Source organism: Oncorhynchus nerka, linkage group LG14 (genome assembly GCF_034236695.1).
Source record: "Oncorhynchus nerka isolate Pitt River linkage group LG14, Oner_Uvic_2.0, whole genome shotgun sequence".
Lineage (NCBI taxonomy): Eukaryota > Metazoa > Chordata > Actinopteri > Salmoniformes > Salmonidae > Oncorhynchus > Oncorhynchus nerka.
Genome location: NC_088409.1, coordinates 16,137,215 through 16,155,185, shown reverse-complemented (window position 1 = coordinate 16,155,185; position 17,971 = coordinate 16,137,215). Strand labels below are relative to the sequence as shown.

General features: G+C 45.6%; 1 protein-coding gene across 18 annotated transcripts in view; it reads left to right on the top strand.

The window, feature by feature from the left end:
• The window catches only part of LOC115117734 (titin-like), a 65,002-nt gene that overhangs the window by 15,587 nt on the left and 31,444 nt on the right, over positions 1-17,971 (top strand). For 16 of the 18 annotated variants that reach the window (XM_065027526.1, XM_065027522.1, XM_065027521.1 and 13 more), the window contains exons 2-7: positions 10,063-12,008; positions 16,161-16,442; positions 16,804-16,908; positions 17,210-17,252; positions 17,341-17,416; positions 17,699-17,917. In XM_065027526.1, the coding sequence (XP_064883598.1) occupies positions 10,071-12,008; positions 16,161-16,442; positions 16,804-16,908; positions 17,210-17,252; positions 17,341-17,416; positions 17,699-17,917 (2,663 nt within the window). In that variant the 5' untranslated portion in view covers positions 10,063-10,070. The remainder of the gene's footprint in view (positions 1-10,062; positions 12,009-16,160; positions 16,443-16,803; positions 16,909-17,209; positions 17,253-17,340; positions 17,417-17,698; positions 17,918-17,971) is intronic. The other 2 variants (XM_065027529.1, XM_065027525.1) reach the window with 1 other exon arrangement.

Genomic DNA, 17,971 nt, shown 5'->3' with positions numbered 1-17,971 from the left:
AGACACGTCATGGAAACTGTTCATTTACAAATATGAATTCTCTCTGGTACCATAAGACACACAGACATGAACACTTCTGAAATAATGCTCCACTAATATACAGATTTCACCTTCAATCAATTGGCTTTGGCTGAAGTCCGGTTTAAACTGGATTGAATTTAAGTGTAGGCTTGGTCTGCTCCTTCAGCCCAACCACAGTCGATCAATGGGATGACTCCATTCAGCCTGGTCCCCAAGCGGTTCACGTTACAACATCAGAACCATCTGTGGGGGTATTGATTAGGTTGAAACAGAGAGCTGGAGATAAAGTTACACACTAGAAGACCAACAGACCTACATGGGACAGTACCCATTATAGCTGAGAGTTTAAGAACTAACCAGTGTAAAGCCCTTTGCACTGCTTTTCTGTTTTAAATCAACGGGTTAGTGTTAGAGGTTTCTATATCAACGTTGCTGAGAGCATTGGGAATGTTCTTTTGAAGCAATTAGCATATTCCATTTTTGTGTGTGTGTATGTCTATGTGAATGACTGCAGCCGTGAATCGGTGAGTATCTGTGTGGGCATGTGATAGGATGCATGTTTGTTTGTAAATGTGTTTGTGCGTGGGCATGTGAGATCCTGCCTGTATACCGCTGTGCAAGCGCATGTGTTTACAGATATCTTTGGCATTTATTTCCTTTAATTTTGACTTTTGGCCAGGTGGGAGGGGCAAATAGGTGGGCGGGACTTAGCATAAACCATGAATCAGCACAGCTGATCACAACCTGCCAGATCTTCTCTGAGAGAGAGAGGGGAGCGAGATAAAGAGAGTGCGAGAACAGAAGGAGAGAAGGGAGAGAGCGAAGAGGGGGGGAAAGAAGAGATGGGGGAGAGAGAATAGAAAGAGGAGAGGGAGGGAGGGGAGGAAGAGAGATAATCTCACTTGGAGCCTGATTAACACTAAACTCCAGGCTAAATCCCACTCACTAAATTCACTCTCAGCACCTACCACGCATGTTTCTGTTTCTCAGTTCCCCTGTAGGGCAAATATGATCCAATGTGCTTAAGGGCCGGCGGTATTAGTGTTGGTGCTGGGGATGTGGTTGAGATGGGGATGGCTGCTACTCAGATTCACACCAACTATGAATGAATGAATGAAGAAATGTCCTCGGCCTGATACCACCGATTTAGATTACACTGCTTAGTGTTGTGTGTGTCTACGTCTGAGTGAGAGCGAAATTGTGAGGGAATGCGTGTGTGTGCACTGCAGTCAGTGACATGAGATATCCTAATGAGTCTACAACATCCTGAGAACTATACCCGTTCTCCACAAGCTCTGCTCAACACACAGCTGCACACACCCATGTTGACTCCAATGCTTCCCATAGTTGTCAAGTAGGCTGGATGTCCTTTGGGTGGTGGACTATTCTTGATACATACGGGAAACTGTTGAGTGTCAAATAAAATAAAAACAGCAGCGTTGCAGTTCTTGACTCAAACCGGAGTGCCTGGCACCTACTGCCATACCCCGTTCAAAGGCACTTACGTTTTTTGTCTTGCCGTTTCATCCTCTGCATAGCACACATACACAAGTCTCACTGATTTTGAAGTGGATTTAACAAGTGACATCAATAAGGGATCATGGCTTCCCTGTCCTACAGTATCTTATCCAACCCCTCTTCCCTTTCCTGTCCTACAGTATCTTTTCCAACCCCTTTTCCCTTTCCTGTCTTACAGCGTCTTATCCAACCCCCCTTCCCTTTCCTGTCCTACAGTATCTTATCCAACCCCTCTTCCCTTTCCTGTCCTACAGCATCTTATCCATCCCCCTTTTCTGTCCTACAGTATCTTATCCAACCCCTCTTCCCTTTCCTGTCCTACAGCATCTTATCCATCCCCCTTTCCTGTCCTACAGTATCTTATCCAAGCCCCCTTTCCTGTCCTATAGCATCTTATCCAAAAACCCTTCCCTTTCCTGTCCTACAGTATCTTATCCAACCCCCCTTCCCTTTCCTGTCCTATAGCATCTTATCCAACCCCTCTTCCCTTTCCTGTCCTATAGCATCTTATCCAACCCCTCTTCCCTTTCCTGTCCTATAGCATCTTATCCAAAACCCCTTCCCTTTCCTGTCCTATAGCATCTTATCCAACCCCCCTTCCCTTTCCTATAGCATCTTATCCAACCCCCCTTCCCTTTCCTGTCCTATAGCATCTTATCCAACCCCCTTTCCTGTCCTATAGCATCTTATCCAACCCCCTTCCCTTTCCTGTCCTATAGCATCTTATCCAACCCCCTTCCCTTTCCTGTCCTACAGCATCTTATCCAACCCCTCTTCCCTTTCCTGTCCTATAGCATCTTATCCAACCCCCCTTCCCTTTCCTGTCCTACAGCATCTTATCCAACCCCTCTTACATTTCCTGTCCTATAGCATCTTATCCAAAACCCCTTTCCTGTCCTACAGTATCTTATTTACATTTACATTTAAGTCATTTAGCAGACGCTCTTATCCAGAGCGACATATCCAACCCCCCCTTCCCTTTCCTGTCCTACAGTATCTTATCCAACCCCCCTTCCCTTTCCTGTCCTATAGCATCTTATCCAACCCCTCTTCCCTTTCCTGTCCTACAGTATCTTATCCAACCCCCCTTCCCTTTCCTGTCCTATAGCATCTTATCCAACCCCTCTTCCCTTTCCTGTCCTATAGCATCTTATCCAAAACCCCTTCCCTTTCCTGTCCTATAGCATCTTATCCAACCCCTTCCCTTTCCTGTCCTATAGCATCTTATCCAACCCCCCTTTCCTGTCCTACAGCATCTTATCCAACCCCTCTTCCCTTTCCTGTCCTATAGCATCTTATCCAACCCCCCTTCCCTTTCATGTCCTACAGCATCTTATCCAACCCCTCTTCCCTTTCCTGTCCTATAGCATCTTATCAACCCCCTCTTCCCTTTCCTGTCCTACAGTATCTTTTCCAACCCCTTTTCCCTTTCCTGTCTTACAGTGTCTTATCCAACCCCCCTTTCCTGTCCTACAGTATCTTATCCAACCCCTCTTCCCTTTCCTGTCCTACAGCATCTTATCCATCCCCCTTTCCTGTCCTACAGTATCTTATCAAACCCCTCTTCCCTTTCCTGTCCTACAGCATCTTATCCATCCCCCTTTCCTGTCCTACAGTATCTTATCCAACCCCCCTTCCCCTTCCTGTCCTATAGCATCTTATCCAAAACCCCTTCCCTTTCCTGTCCTACAGTATCTTATCCAACCCCCTTCCCTTTACTGTCCTATAGCATCTTATCCAACCCCTCTTCCCTTTCCTGTCCTATAGCATCTTATCCAAAACCCCTTCCCTTTCCTGTCCTATAGCATCTTATCCAACCCCTTCCCTTTCCTATAGCATCTTATCCAACCCCCTTCCCTTTCCTGTCCTATAGCATCTTATCCAACCCCCTTCCCTTTCCTGTCCTATAGCATCTTATCCAACCCCCTTCCCTTTCCTGTCCTACAGCATCTTATCCAACCCCTCTTCCCTTTCCTGTCCTATAGCATCTTATCCAACCCCCTTCCCTTTCCTTTCCTACAGCATCTTATCCAACCCCTCTTACATTTCCTGTCCTATAGCATCTTATCCAAAACCCCTTTCCTGTCCTACAGTATCTTATCCAACCCCCTTCCCTTTCCTGTCCTACAGTATCTTATCCAACCCCCTTCGCTTTCCTGTCCTATAGCATCTTATCCAACCCCTCTTCCCTTTCCTGTCCTATAGCATCTTATCCAAAACCCCTTCCCTTTCCTGTCCTATAGCATCTTATCCAACCCCCTTCCCTTTCCTGTCCTACAGTATCTTATCCAACCCCCCTTCCCTTTCCTGTCCTATAGCATCTTATCCAACCCCTCTTCCCTTTCCTGTCCTATAGCATCTTATCCAAAACCCCTTCCCTTTCCTGTCCTATAGCATCTTATCCAACCCCCCTTCCCTTTCCTGTCCTATAGCATCTTATCCAACCCCCCTTTCCTGTCCTACAGCATCTTATCCAACCCATCTTCCCTTTCCTGTCCTATAGCATCTTATCCAACCCCTCTTCCCTTTCCTGTCCTATAGCATCTTATCCAAAACCCCTTCCCTTTCCTGTCCTATAGCATCTTATCCAACCCCCCTTCCCTTTCCTGTCCTACAGCATCTTATCCAACCCATCTTCCCTTTCCTGTCCTATAGCATTTTATCCAACCCCCTTCCCTTTCCTGTCCTATAGCATCTTATCCAACCCCCCTTCCCTTTCCTGTCCTACAGCATCTTATCCAACCCCTCTTCCCTTTCCTGTCCTATAGCATCTTATCCAACCCCTCTTCCCTTTCCTGTCCTATAACATCTTATCCAAAACCCCTTCCCTTTCCTGTCCTATAGCATCTTATCCAACCCCCTTCCCTTTCCTGTCCTATAGCATCTTATCAAACCCCCTTCCCTTTCCTATAGCATCTTATCCAACCCCCTTCCCTTTCCTGTCCTATAGCATCTTATCCAACCCCTCTTCCCTTTCCTGTCCTATAGCATCTTATCCAAAACCCCTTCCCTTTCCTGACCTATAGCATCTTATCCAACCCCCTTCCCTTTCCTGTCCTATAGCATCTTATCCAACCCCCTTCCATTTCCTGTCCTACAGCATCTTATCCAACCCCTCTTACATTTCCTGTCCTATAGCATCTTATCCAAAACCCCTTTCCTGTCCTACAGTATCTTATCCAACCCCCCCTTCCCTTTCCTGTCCTACAGTATCTTATCCAACCCCCCTTCCCTTTCCTGTCCTATAGCATCTTATCCAACCCCTCTTCCCTTTCCTGTCATATAGCATCTTATCCAAAACCCCTTCCCTTTCCTATAGCATCTTATCCAACCCCCCTTCCCTTTCCTGTCCTATAGCATCTTATCCAACCCCTCATCCCTTTCCTGTCCTATAGCATCTTATCCAACACCACTTCCCTTCCCTGTTCTACAGCATCTTATCCAACACCACTTCTCTTCCCTGTTCTACAGCATCTTATTCAACCCCCCTTTCCTGTCATACAGCATCTTATCCAACACCACTTCCCATTCCGTTCCTATAGCGTCTTATTCAAACCCCCTTTCTCATTCAAATCAAGTTTTATTAGTCAAATGCCCCGAATACAACAGGTATATAGACCTTACAGTGAAATGCTTACATACCAGCCCCTACTCAACAATGCAGTTAAAAAATTTAAAAAAGTAACAAGTAATTAAAGAGCAGCAGTAAAATAGCAATAGCGAGACTGTACCAGTACCCCCCTGTATATAGAGTCAATGTGCGGGGGCACCGGTTAGTCGAGGTAATATGTACATAGAGGTAGAGTAGGTAGAGTTATTAAAGTGACTATGCATAAATGATAACAACAGAGAGTAGCAGCGGTGTAAAATAGGGGGGGTAATGAAAATAGTCTAGTTAGCCATTTTATTAGATGTTCAGGTGTCTTATGGCTTGGGGGTAGAAGCTGTTTAGAAGCCTATTGGACCTAGACTTGGCGCTCCGGTACTGCTTGCCGTGTGGTAGCAGGGAGAACAGTCTATGACCATGGGTGACTGGAGTCTTTGACAATTTTTAGGGCCTTCCTCTGACACCTCCTGGCATGGAGGTCCTGGATGGCAGGAAGCTTGGCCCAGTGATGTACTGGGCCGTTCGCACTACCCTCTGTAGTGCCTTGCGGTCGGAGGCCGAGCAGTTGCCATACCAGGCAGTGATGCAACAAGTCAGGATGCTCTCGATTGTGCAGCTGTAGAACCTTTTTGAAGATCTGAGGACCCATGCCAAATATTTTCAGTCTCCTGAGTGGGAATAGGCTTTGTCATGCCCTCTTCATGACTGTCTTGGTGTACTTGGACCATGTTAGTTTGTTGTTGATGTGGACACCAAGGAACTTGAAGCTCTCAACCTGCTCCGCTACAGCCCCGCCGATGAGAATGGGGGCGTGCTCGGTCCTCTTTTTCCTGTAGTCCACAATCATCTCCTTTGTCTTGATCACGTTGAAGGAGAGAGAGGTTGTTGTCCTGGCACCACACGGCCAGGTCTCTGACCTCCTCCCTATAGGCTGTCTCGTCGTTGTCAGTGATCAGGCCTACCACTGTTGTCATCGGCAAATTTAATGATGGTGTTGGAGTCGTGCCTGCCATGCAGTCATGAGTGAACAGGGAGTACAGGAGGGGACTGAGCATGAACGGGCGGTATGCAAATTGGAGTGGGTCTAGGGTTTCTGGGATAATGGTGTTGATGTGAGGCATGACCAGCCTTTCAAAGCACTTCATGGCTACAGACTTGAGTGCTATGGGTCGGTAGTCATTTAGGCAGGTTACCTTAGTCTTCTTGGGCACAGGTACTATGGCTTTCTGCTTAACACATGTTGGTATTACAGACTCGGACAGAGAGAGGTTGAAAATGTCAGTGAAGACATTTGCTAATTGGTCAGCGCATGCTCGCAGTACATGTCCTGGTAATCCATCTGGCCCTGCGGCCTTGTGTATGTTGACCTGTTTTAAATGTCTTTTCTCACATCATGAGCGTGATCACACAGTCTTCTGGAACAGCTGGTCCTCTCATGCATGTTTCAGGGTTATTTGCCTCGAAGCGAGCATAGAAGTAGTTTAGCTCATCTGTTAGGCTCGTGTCACTGGGTATCCCCCAGCTGTGCTTCCCTTTGTAGTCTGTAATGGTTTGCAAGCCCTGCGACATCCGACGAGCGTCAGAGCCGGTGTAGTACGATCGGATCTTAGTCCTGTATTGGCGCTTTGCCTGTTTGATGGTTCGTCGGAGGGCATAGCGGGATTTCTTATAAGCTTCCGGGTTATACAGTCCCGTTCCTCTAGCCTTTAGTTCAGTGCGGATGTTGCCTGTAATCCATGGCTTCTGGTTGGGGTATGTACGCACGGTCACTGTGGGGGCGACATCATCGATGCACTTATTGATGAAACCAATGACTGATGTGGTGTACACCTCAATGCCATCGGAGGAATTCTGGAACATATTCCAGTCTGTGCTAGCAGAACACTCATGTAGCTTAGCATCTGCTTGTAAGCAGGAATCAGGAGGATAGAATTATGGTCAGATTTCCCAAATGGAGGGCGAGCTTTTAATGCATCTCTGTGTGTGGAGTAAAGGTGGTCCAGAGTTTTTTTCCCTTCTGGTTGCACATTTAACATGCTGATAGAAACATGCTGATAAAAAAAGACAGATTTAAGTTTCCCCGCATTAAAGTCCCTGGCCACTAGGAGCGACACCTCTGGGTGAGCGTTTTCTTGTTTGCTTATAGCGAATACAGCTAATTTATTGCGGTCTTAACACCACAGACTGATGCTGGCACTATGTAGACAGCTACGAAAAATACAGATGAAAACTCTCTAGGTAGATTGTGTGGTCTACAGCTTATCATGAGATACATAGTCCGCCTCCCCTTGTCTTACCAGACGCGGCTGTTCTATCCTGCCGATACAGCGTATATCCAGCCAGCCATGTTGATAATATGGTCGCTCAGCCACGACTCCATGAAGCAAAGATATTACAGTTCTGAATGTCCCGTTGGTAGTTTAGTCTTCTGCGTAGGTCATCGATTTATTTTCCAAAGATTGCACGTTTGCTAGCAGAATGGAAGGCAGTGGGGGTTTATTCGATCGCCTACTAATTCTCAGAAGGCAGCCCACCCTCCGGCCCCTTTTTCTCAGCCTTCTCTTCACGCAAATGACAGGGATCTGGGCCTGTTCCCGGGAAAGCAGTATGTCATTCACGTCGGACTCGTTAAAGAAAAAAAATCTGTCTGCCGGTTCGTGGTGAGTAATCGCAGTTCTGATGTCCAGAAGTTATTTTCGGTCATAAGAGACGGTAGTAGCAACATTATGTACAAAATAAGTAAAATAATAAGTTACAAACAATACAAAGAAACAAACAACACAATTGGATAGAAACACGTAAAATGTCAGCCTTCTTCTCCGGCGTCATCTTAACTCCTTTCCTATAGCATCTTATTCAACCCCCTTTCCCTTTCTTTAGTCATAGGTGCACCCCAAATGGCACCCTATTCCCTACATGGTGCACTACTTTTGACCAGGGCCATAGTGGACTATGAAGGGAATAGGGTGCCATTTGGGAGACACACAGATGGTCGGAGCATCTGACGTGCACCTGACCCAACAGCTGAACACGCTGTTCACCCATTTCTGCAGGGCAATCTTTATCTCTGGCAGCTAGTTAGCCTAATGGTGGTTGATTTATACAGTAGTAATGATGGTTGATTTATACAGTAGTAATGATGATCGGGATGTCAGCTGGCCTACTGGAGGTAGAACATTATGTGAGAAATGATAGGGCCTCTATGCACTATGGAAAAGTGTTTTCAAAAGGGCACCAGTTTGATCAAGATTGGCAGAACTACCGTTATTTCCTGTATATTGCTCTATTTTTGACTGGTCAAAAGTAGTTGGGTCCTGGTCAAAAGTAGTGCACTACATAGTGGATAGGGTACAATTTGGGACACATTGTGGTTGTGAGAGTCCCTGTTACTTCCCCAGGTTAGAAGCCAGACCAGGGCTGCTTACCTGGCCTTTAGCAGAGAATCTAGATGTTACCTAGTGAAGACAATGGAGGAGGCAGTCATGCAGGAGGCAGCAGCAGACACAAGACGTCTCATCTGGTCCATTAACACCATGTCTGTTTCCTGACTATTACCATTGAGATTACGCTACATTAAAAGACGCAGAGGAGATCCTGAGCACTGAGGCGTACACCACGCTGCTCGGTGTGTGTGTGTGTGTGTGTGTGTGTGTGTGTGTTTGGGTTGACCTAGGGAACAGGCCTATGGGGGGTTGTTGCGTTGGGGGAAGGGAAGGGCAGGATTAGTTAGAGTGCACCACAGTTATTGGTCACTAGACACAAACAATGGGAGGACTAAAGAGGATTTGGTCTCTGTGGTCCCCCCTCCCCTCCTCTCCTCCCCATACCCCTGCTGTCCCTATAGCGATGGTTCACTGTGTGTGTGTCAGGCACCCTCTGGGGTAAGGACAGCCGTGTGTGTGCAGCTGGAAGATCTGCCATCCTGTCTAGCGAAGTGTCTCCCTGCCCCCCACTGTATGGCAGACCTAGACATTTAATGAACTGCTAGCCTAGATGTTGAGCAATAACAACAACTAGCAGCATCAGACTAGCCTAGATGTTGAGCAATAACAACAACTAGCAGCATCAGACTAGCCTAGATGTTGAGCAATAACAACAACTAGCAGCATCAGACTAGCCTAGATGTTGAGCAATGACAACAACTAGCAGCATCAGACTAGCCTAGATGCTAACAGTGGGCTAAGTAGATGCAATCTCTGTTAACACTGCATGGAGGGCTACTAGCCATATGATGATGAACTGCTATGATATAACACAAGTACGTTGATGCTGCTGCAACTCTTTCAATGACAGCCTCACAACTGCAAGACAAGTTCACACAGTGAAGTGAACACAGTAACTGGCCATTTACTTCTCAGAAGCCCTGTATGTCCTGTGAATTTCTAAACCAATTTAGCGATGCATTGTCATGCAATGTTACATTGGGACATCTTGGCCCACCGTATGAAGCCGGCGGGGCCACAGCGGACGGATGAAAGAGCCGTGTTGGGTTAGTGCTGAGGATGATACTGACTGGAGCTGTACTAATAGACTTCCAGGCTGCTACGGAGCAGAAAGACTCCATTGTGTGTGTTTCTAATGAGCCTCTTGTAGACACACACTGTCGTGAGCTGCCTGTCTCTCAAGAGGTCCTCCCAGACACACACACACACACACTCATTCAACAAGAGGTGCCATTGTGGAGTGGGATACACTCATAACTCCATATGAAAAAGTGTTTGTGGCGTATTTGATGGAGTACTCCAGTCTGAGAAAATGTAGTAGTAGCTCATGCTATAGAATGGCACCAGTGCATCACTGTTGACTGTCCATAATCATGTCTTGCTTGTGTGTATGTTGCTGTGCATCATCCAACATGACAACACACACAAGCTTTCTCTTTCCTATCGCTGACTTCTCCATGTCATGTTCTGCAGTGTGTACCATGACAACAGAGGCTAGTGCGGTGGGCGAGGCGGACACAGAGGGCAAGCCGAAGCCCAGTGTAGCAGAGGCAGAGAGAAGACCGGAGAACAAGCAGAGCTCGGAGGCAGAGATACAACTGGAGAACAAGCAGAGCCCAGAGCCAGAAACAGAGAGAGAACCGGAGAACAAGCAGAGCCCAGAGGCAGCAGCAGCGGAGCCAGAGAGGGAGAAGTCCAGCCAGAAGACCCAGGAGCAGGCCTCAGAGCCTGGCTCCACAGAGACCCCCATCTTCACCACCACCACTGAGGAGGAGCAGCTAGTGAAGCCCCGCCAGCGCACCTCAGCCAGCCGGGGCCTCTCACGCCTCTTCTCCTCCTTCCTCAAGCGGCGCTCACAGTGCTCAGACGTAGAGTGGGCTGAGGTCGAGAAGGCGGAGAAGGACAGGAAAGAGAAGGCAGAGGCTGGAACAAAGGAGGAAAAGTTAGAGCAGGCCAAGGGGGAGGAGAAGAAAGAGGCAGAGGAAAGGGGGGAGAAGAAAGAGGAGGAAGAAGCAGCAAAGAAAGCAGAGAAGAAGAAAGAGGAGGAAGAAGCAGCAAAGAAATCAAAGAAGAAAGAGGAGGAAGAAGCAGCAAAGAAAGCAGAGAAGAAGAAAGAGGAGGAAGAAGCAGCAAAGAAAGCAGAGAAGAAGAAGAAGAAAGAAGAGGAAGAAGCGGCAAAGAAAGAGGCAGTGAAGAAGAAGAAAGAAGAGAAAGAGGCAGCAAAGAAAGCAGAGAAGAAGAAGAAAGAGGAAGAAGAGGCAGCAAAGAAAGCAGAGAAGAAGAAGAGAGAGGAGGAAGAAGCAGCAAAGAAAGCGAAGAAGAAAGAGGAGGAAGAGGCAGCAAAGAAAGCAGAGAAGAAGAAAAAAGAAGAGGAAGGGGTAACGAAGAAAGAGGCAGAGCAGCAGAATCAAGAGGAAGAGGCAGCAAAGAAAAAGGAGGAGGAGAAGAAGAAAGAGGAAGAAGAGGCAGCAAAGAAAGAGGAGGAGAAGAAGAAGAAAGAGGGAGAGGCAGCAAAGAAAGCAGAGAAGAAGGAGGGAGAGGCAGCAAAGAAAGCAGAGAAGAAGAAAGAGGAGGGAGAGGCAGCAAAGAAAGCAGAGGCGAAGAAAGAGGAGGAAGAGGCAGCAAAGAAAGAGGAGGAGAAGAAGAAGAAAGAGGGAGAGGCAGCAAAGAAAGCAGAGAAGAAGGAGGGAGAGGCAGCAAAGAAAGAGGAGAAAAAGAAGAAAGAGGAGGAAGAGGCAGCAAAGAAAGCAGAGGAGAAGAAAGAGGAGGAAGAGGCAGCAAAGAAAGCAGAGAAGAAGAAGGAGGAGGAAGAGGCAGCAAAGAAGAAGAAAGAGGAGGCAGAGGAAGCAAAGAAAGAGGAGGAAGAGGCAGCAAAGAAAGCAGAGAAGAAGAAGAAAGAGGAGGAAGAGGAAGCAAAGAAAGCAGAGAAGAAGAAGAAAGAGGAGGAAGAGGAAGCAAAGAAAGAGGAGGAAGAGGCAGCAAACAAAGCAGAGAAGAAGAGGAAAGACGAAGAGGAGTCAGCAAAGAAAGCAGAGAAGAAGAAAGAGGAGGAAGGGGCAGCAAAGAAAGAGGAGAAGAAGAGAGGGGAGGGAAAGACAACGAAAAAAACGCAAAAGGGGAAGAAGAAAGAGAAAGAAAATAAAGAGGAGGAGAAGGGGAAGAAGAACGAGGCGAATAAAGAGGTAAAGAAGAACGAGGAGAATAAAGAGTTAAAGAAGAAAAAACGGAAGGGCAAAAAGAAAGCAGGGGAGGAGCACAAAGCAGGGGAGCAGTCCACAACAGAGGTGCAGGTGAAAGCCCCCATCGCGGCCCCGGAGCCAGAGCTCAGAGCAGAGGCGGAGGGGGAGGCTGAACAGGAGAGGCAGGAGGAGCCGGTAGAGGCCCAGGACCATCACTCCATCAGCAGTGCAGAGACACAGGTGAGTGAGGGAGACAGTGAACTTCTCACCTAGGGCATGGGTGCACAACTCTGTTCCTTGGGGAATGCTATCCTGCTGGGGTTTTTTGTTCTGATTTAGATTGTGGGAGACAGCTTTTGCAGTGCGCAAAAAAACAAAAATGCAGAATTATCATACCTACACTGAACAAAAATATAAACGCAACATGTGAAGTGTTGGTCCCATGTTTCATGAGCTGCAATAAAAGCTCCCAGAAATGTTCCATATGCACAAAATGCTTATTTTCTCTCAAATGGTATGCACAAATTGGTTTTACATCCCTGATAGTGAGCATTTCTCCTTTGTCAAGATAATTCATCCACCTGACAGGTGTGGTATAATCAAGAAGTTGATTAACCTCTTGCTTCTACTCGGGACGCTTGCGTCCCGTCCCAACTAGAGCTCTGGAAATGCAAATGCGCTACGCTAAATGCTATTAGTATTAGTTAAAACTCAAAAGTTCATTAAAATACACATGCAGGGTATCGAATTAAAGCTACACTCGTTGTGAATCCAGGCAACAAGTCAGATTTTTAAAATGCTTTTCGGCGAAAGCATGAGAAGCTATTATCTGATAGCATGTAACACCCCAAAAGACCCACAGGGGACGTAAACAAAATAATTAGCATTTCGGCGTTACACAAACCGCACAATAAAATAGAAAACATTCATTACCTTTCACCATCTTCTTTGTTGGCACTCCTAGGTGTCCCATAAACACTATTTGGGTCTTTATTTCGATTAAATCGGTCCATATAAAGCCTAGATATCGTTATATGTAGACTGTGTGATAAACGAAAAAAACATTGTTTCAAAACGTAACGTCATTTTTTTAAATTCAAAAAGTCGACGATAAACTTTCACAAAACACTTCGAAATACGTTTGTAATGCAACTTTAGGTATTAGTAAACGTTAATAAGCGATAAAATTCATCAGGAGGCGATGTAAAGATCATTAGCTGTCCGTCTGGAAAAATGTCAGGCTAGAAACTCAACGAAAATATCCGGTCCTAGACCTGAGGAGATACGGTGCCCTGCATGTGTTTGACCAAGAAAAACTCGAAGGAAATGACAAGACTCTAGACACCGTGTGGAAGCTGTAGGTACTGCAACCTCAGTCAATTAATTGTGGTTCACCTTTATCAATGGGTTCAAGTAGCGCATGGATATATTTTCCCATTTTCAGTGATCAGTTTTTCCTGTGCTTTTCGATGTAAATGCCGTTCTGGTAAAGCCACAGCAGTGATTTAACCAGTTTTATAAACGTCTGAGTGTTTTCTATCCACACAGACTAAGCAAATGCATATACTATATTCCTGGCATGAGTAGCAGGGCGCTGAAATGTTGCGCGATTTTTAACAGAATGTTCAAAAAAGTAGAGGGTCGACTTAAGAGGTTAAAGAGCATGATCATTACACAGGTGCACCTTGTGCTAGGGACAATAAAAGGCCACTCTAAAATGTACAGTTTTGTCACACAACACAAAGCCACAGATGTCTCACGTTTTGAGGGAGTGTGCTGTTGCCATGCTGAATTGACTTTATTTTAATTGACTTTTTTACTTATATGAACTGTAACTGAAATTGCTGCGTTTATATTTTTGTTCAGTATACGTGTCAATTAGTTGCCTTCCCATTTTTTAATATATTTTTTTACAATGCTGTTATTATTTTGCACATTGAGGGGCTGCATTGCAGCAGACTGAAGATGTAGGCCAATGAGTCTCAAGTGAGAGACTGGAGTAAAAATAAGTGAAGTGAACATCAAGCACAGAAACTGAAGGAACATGTTACCCAGAGTGATCAACAACATAGCATTCAGAGAATAGCTACACTGAAGACACTCAGCGTAGCAGGAGAGAGAGGTACAGGACAGAACATCAAATAGTTTGGTGCTTGACTGGGGTGCTGACTCAGTAGAACTGACTAGGCTGCTCTGTGCAGGTCTAGAGCCACCCAGATCTAGTCTGTGTTAGGAAAAGTACCGCTTCAAGTAATTATTTAATAACTGAAGTAACATTGCTGTTACATAGTAGTCTAGTACTACTAATCTAGTAGTGCTGAGCGAAAAAAACAACTTGATGCTCAGTTTGTGTGACGATGTAGTAGGGAGTTGAAGTTTCCAACAGACCAAAATTCGACAGAGTTTACAGCAGAAATGTGGTAATTAACTACAATGAACATAATCCATTGCTTGTCTGGTTTCGGTCTGTGTGGAGCAGAGATGAGAGAACAAGAGAGAGGGATAGAGAGCAGTTGCTTTGTGAGGTATCTACCTGAAAATACATCATCTAAGTGATTGATAGTTGGTATTAAGCATAAAAGTATGCCTTATTTACTTTGAAGAACTACTAAAATAGTGATTTTGTCAGACAGCATAGGCAGCAGCTCTGTACAGATGAGATGATGACTTGGAATGAAATAATAAAGTCATAAAATAAAACAAATATTTTATTAAAGTAAATTACTGTGAAGATTTGGTTAATAAGTGATAAGCAAAGGTCAGTCATCACCATCATGGGACTTTTATTAATGGATTGTTACAACCTTTAACCCACATAATGCATGCTGCATTTATTGTAAAAAAATGTTTTATAGAAACAGAAATCAAAAACTGAGATCATTTTTTAATAATGGAACCGAAACCGAACCCGAATTCTCAGCACTATAATCAAGGCCAAGAGTTGAAGTGTAGTTGGAAAGAGAAGAGCATGGTGGTATGAAAGTTGTTTGTTATAACACAGAAGAAGGACTACAGTGCGTGTAGTGTAGTTGGAAGAGAGAAGAGCATGGTGGTATGAAAGTTGTTTGTTATAACACAGAAGAAGGACTACAGTGCGTGTAGTGTAGTTGGAAAGCGTGTAGTATGAAAGTTGTTTGTTATAACACAGAAGAAGGTTGGAAAGAGAAGAGCATGGTGGTATGAAAGTTGTTTGTTATAACACAGAAGAAGGACTAGTTGGAAAAGAGAAGAGCATGGTGGTATGAAAGTTGTTTGTTATAACACAGAAGAAGGACTACAGTGCGTGTAGTGTAGTTGGAAGAGAGAAGAGCATGGTGGTATGAAAGTTGTTTGTTATAACACAGAAGAAGGACTGCAGTGCGTGTAGTGTAGTTGGAAAGAGAAGAGCATGGCGGTATGAAAGTTGTTTGTTATAACACAGAAGAAGGACTACAGTGCGTGTAGTGTAGTTGGAAGAGAGAAGAGCATGGTGGTATGAAAGTTGTTTGTTATAACACAGAAGAAGGACTACAGTGCGTGTAGTGTAGTTGGAAAGAGAAGAGCATGGTGGTATGAAAGTTGTTTGTTATAACACAGAAGAAGGACTACAGTGCGTGTAGTGTAGTTGGAAGAGAGAAGAGCATGGTGGTATGAAAGTTGTTTGTTATAACACAGAAGAAGGACTACAGTGCGTGTAGTGTAGTTGGAAAGAGAAGAGCATGGTGGTATGAAAGTTGTTTGTTATAACACAGAAGAAGGACTACAGTGCGTGTAGTGTAGTTGGAAGAGAGAAGAGCATGGTGGTATGAAAGTTGTTTGTTATAACACAGAAGAAGGACTACAGTGCGTGTAGTGTAGTTGGAAAGAGAAGAGCATGGTGGTATGAAAGTTGTTTGTTATAACACAGAAGAAGGACTACAGTGCGTGTAGTGTAGTTGGAAGAGAGAAGAGCATGGCGGTATGAAAGTTGTTTGTTATAACACAGAAGAAGGACTACAGTGCGTGTAGTGTAGTTGGAAGAGAGAAGAGCATGGCGGTATGAAAGTTGTTTGTTATAACACAGAAGAAGGACTGCAGTGCGTGTAGTGTAGTTGGAAGAGAGAAGAGCATGGCGGTATGAAAGTTGTTTGTTATAACACAGAAGAAGGACTACAGTGCGTGTAGTGTAGTTGGAAGAGAGAAGAGCATGGCGGTATGAAAGTTGTTTGTTATAACATAGAGGAAGGACTACAGTGCGTGCCATGCTCTTCTCTCTAACAGCTACACTGAAAGTCACTTGTCCTTATTTCCTGAGGATAATGACTGCATTATATTTTGAGTCACTCTGTCTATTACATAAATGTAACTGTCTTTAATTAGAAATGAAACATCCTGACAACATGTCTGTCATATGACCTTTCTGTGACCCCCTAGCCAGCACAGGCGGAGCAGAAGGTGAACCCCGAGGTAGAGAAGGAGGGGGAAGAGAAGGAGGCGGGAGTAGAGGAGAAAGAGAAGAAAGAAGAAACAGAGGAGGAGCCAGCCGAGCAGATGGAGGAGGAGGAGGAGGGAGAGGCGAACGGAGGGGAAGGGGAGAACACTAATGGAGAAGACAAGATGGCTTTAGCAGAGGAGCCCAAACCCTCCAAGCGTCCGCGGATCATGCAGTGTAAAGTCACCCTCCTGGACGACACTCTGTTTGAGTGTGAGCTCGATGTAAGACACTTCTCAAATACACCGTTGTCTTTTCAGCCTTGTTCTAGTGTTTTCTACACTTCAAATAATTGCCCATCAACTCTGTTTCTGACTTAATCTTTTTGAATGCATAGTTGTGATCGTTTGTGAGTACAACCAGTAATATTTCTTCCTTACTGAATGCTTATTTGTGATTGGTTATGAGTACAACCAGTAATATTTCTTCCTTACTGAATGCTTATTTGTGATTGGTTATGAGTACAACCAGTAATATTTCTTCCTTACTGAATGCTTATTTGTGATTGGTTATGAGTACAACCAGTAATATTTCTTTCTTACTGAATGTTTGTGTGATTGGTCTCCTCTCTGTCTCCCTGTGTAGAAACATGCGACGGGCTCGGATCTGTTTGTGAAGGTGTGTGACCACCTCAACCTGCTGGAGAGAGACTACTGTGGCCTGGCCGTCTGGGATACCCCCACCTCCAGGGTACAGTACACTTTGCCTGGTTTAAGAATGGGGTGCTAATCTAGGGTGACGTGGTGAACAGTAATCTTAACCTTCCAAGTGAAAGGAGGGTAGATGGCATCTCATCTGTGGAGATTTCCTTTGGGAGAGAAAGATATGTTCAGTGAGTGTGTTGTTTTGCGTGTAGTTTGACTGCATGTTCTTGCCCATTAGAGAAACAGTACCTATAGGATGGAAGGTGCAGTTTCACCACATAGGGCAAAATGACTTTCTTACAGTACGATGGCGTTCATTGAGTCTGTTCTCCCGCTGTCATTTACAGACATGGCTGGACGCCTCCAAAGAGATCCGGAAACAGGTGGCAGGTGGGTGATGTCAATACGATGACCTACAGTAAATACATGTTTCTAACTCAAATGACCAACAGTACTCACACTGTATTTTCACCTCCAGATTATACATACGAGTTCACTTTCAACGTGAAGTTCTACCCTCCTGATCCAGCTCAGCTCACAGAAGACCTCACCAGGTTAATCTACACACACATCTAAATATCTGCCGTTAACTCAATTTCAGGGTGTCAGTGGTTAACTCCCATTCCCCTCCCTCTCTCTCTCTCTTTCCTCTCACCCTTCACCCCTCCTCTCTCTTCACCCCCCCTCTCTGCTCTCTTGCTCCTGCTCTCTCCACCCCTCTGTCCTCACCCCCCCCTCTCTCTCCTTCCACCCACCCCCTCTCTCTTCCTCCACCCCCCTTCTCTCTCTCTCTCTCTCTCCATCTACCCCTCCCTCTCTCTCCCTCCCTCTCGCAGGTACTACCTGTGTCTACAGCTGCGTAAAGACATCCTGAGTGGCCTGCTGCCATGCTCCTTTGTAACTCTGGCCATGCTAGGCTCCTACACGGCCCAGTCTGAGCTGGGGGAGTATGATCCAGAGGTCCACGGCTCTCACTACACCAAGGAGCTGAGGCTGGCCCCGGGACAGGGCAAAGAGCTGGAGGACAAGGTCATGGAGTTGCACCGCACATACAGGTAAGAACCAGGGGAGGACTGACTATATACTGGAACTATGATGTACAAAAGACC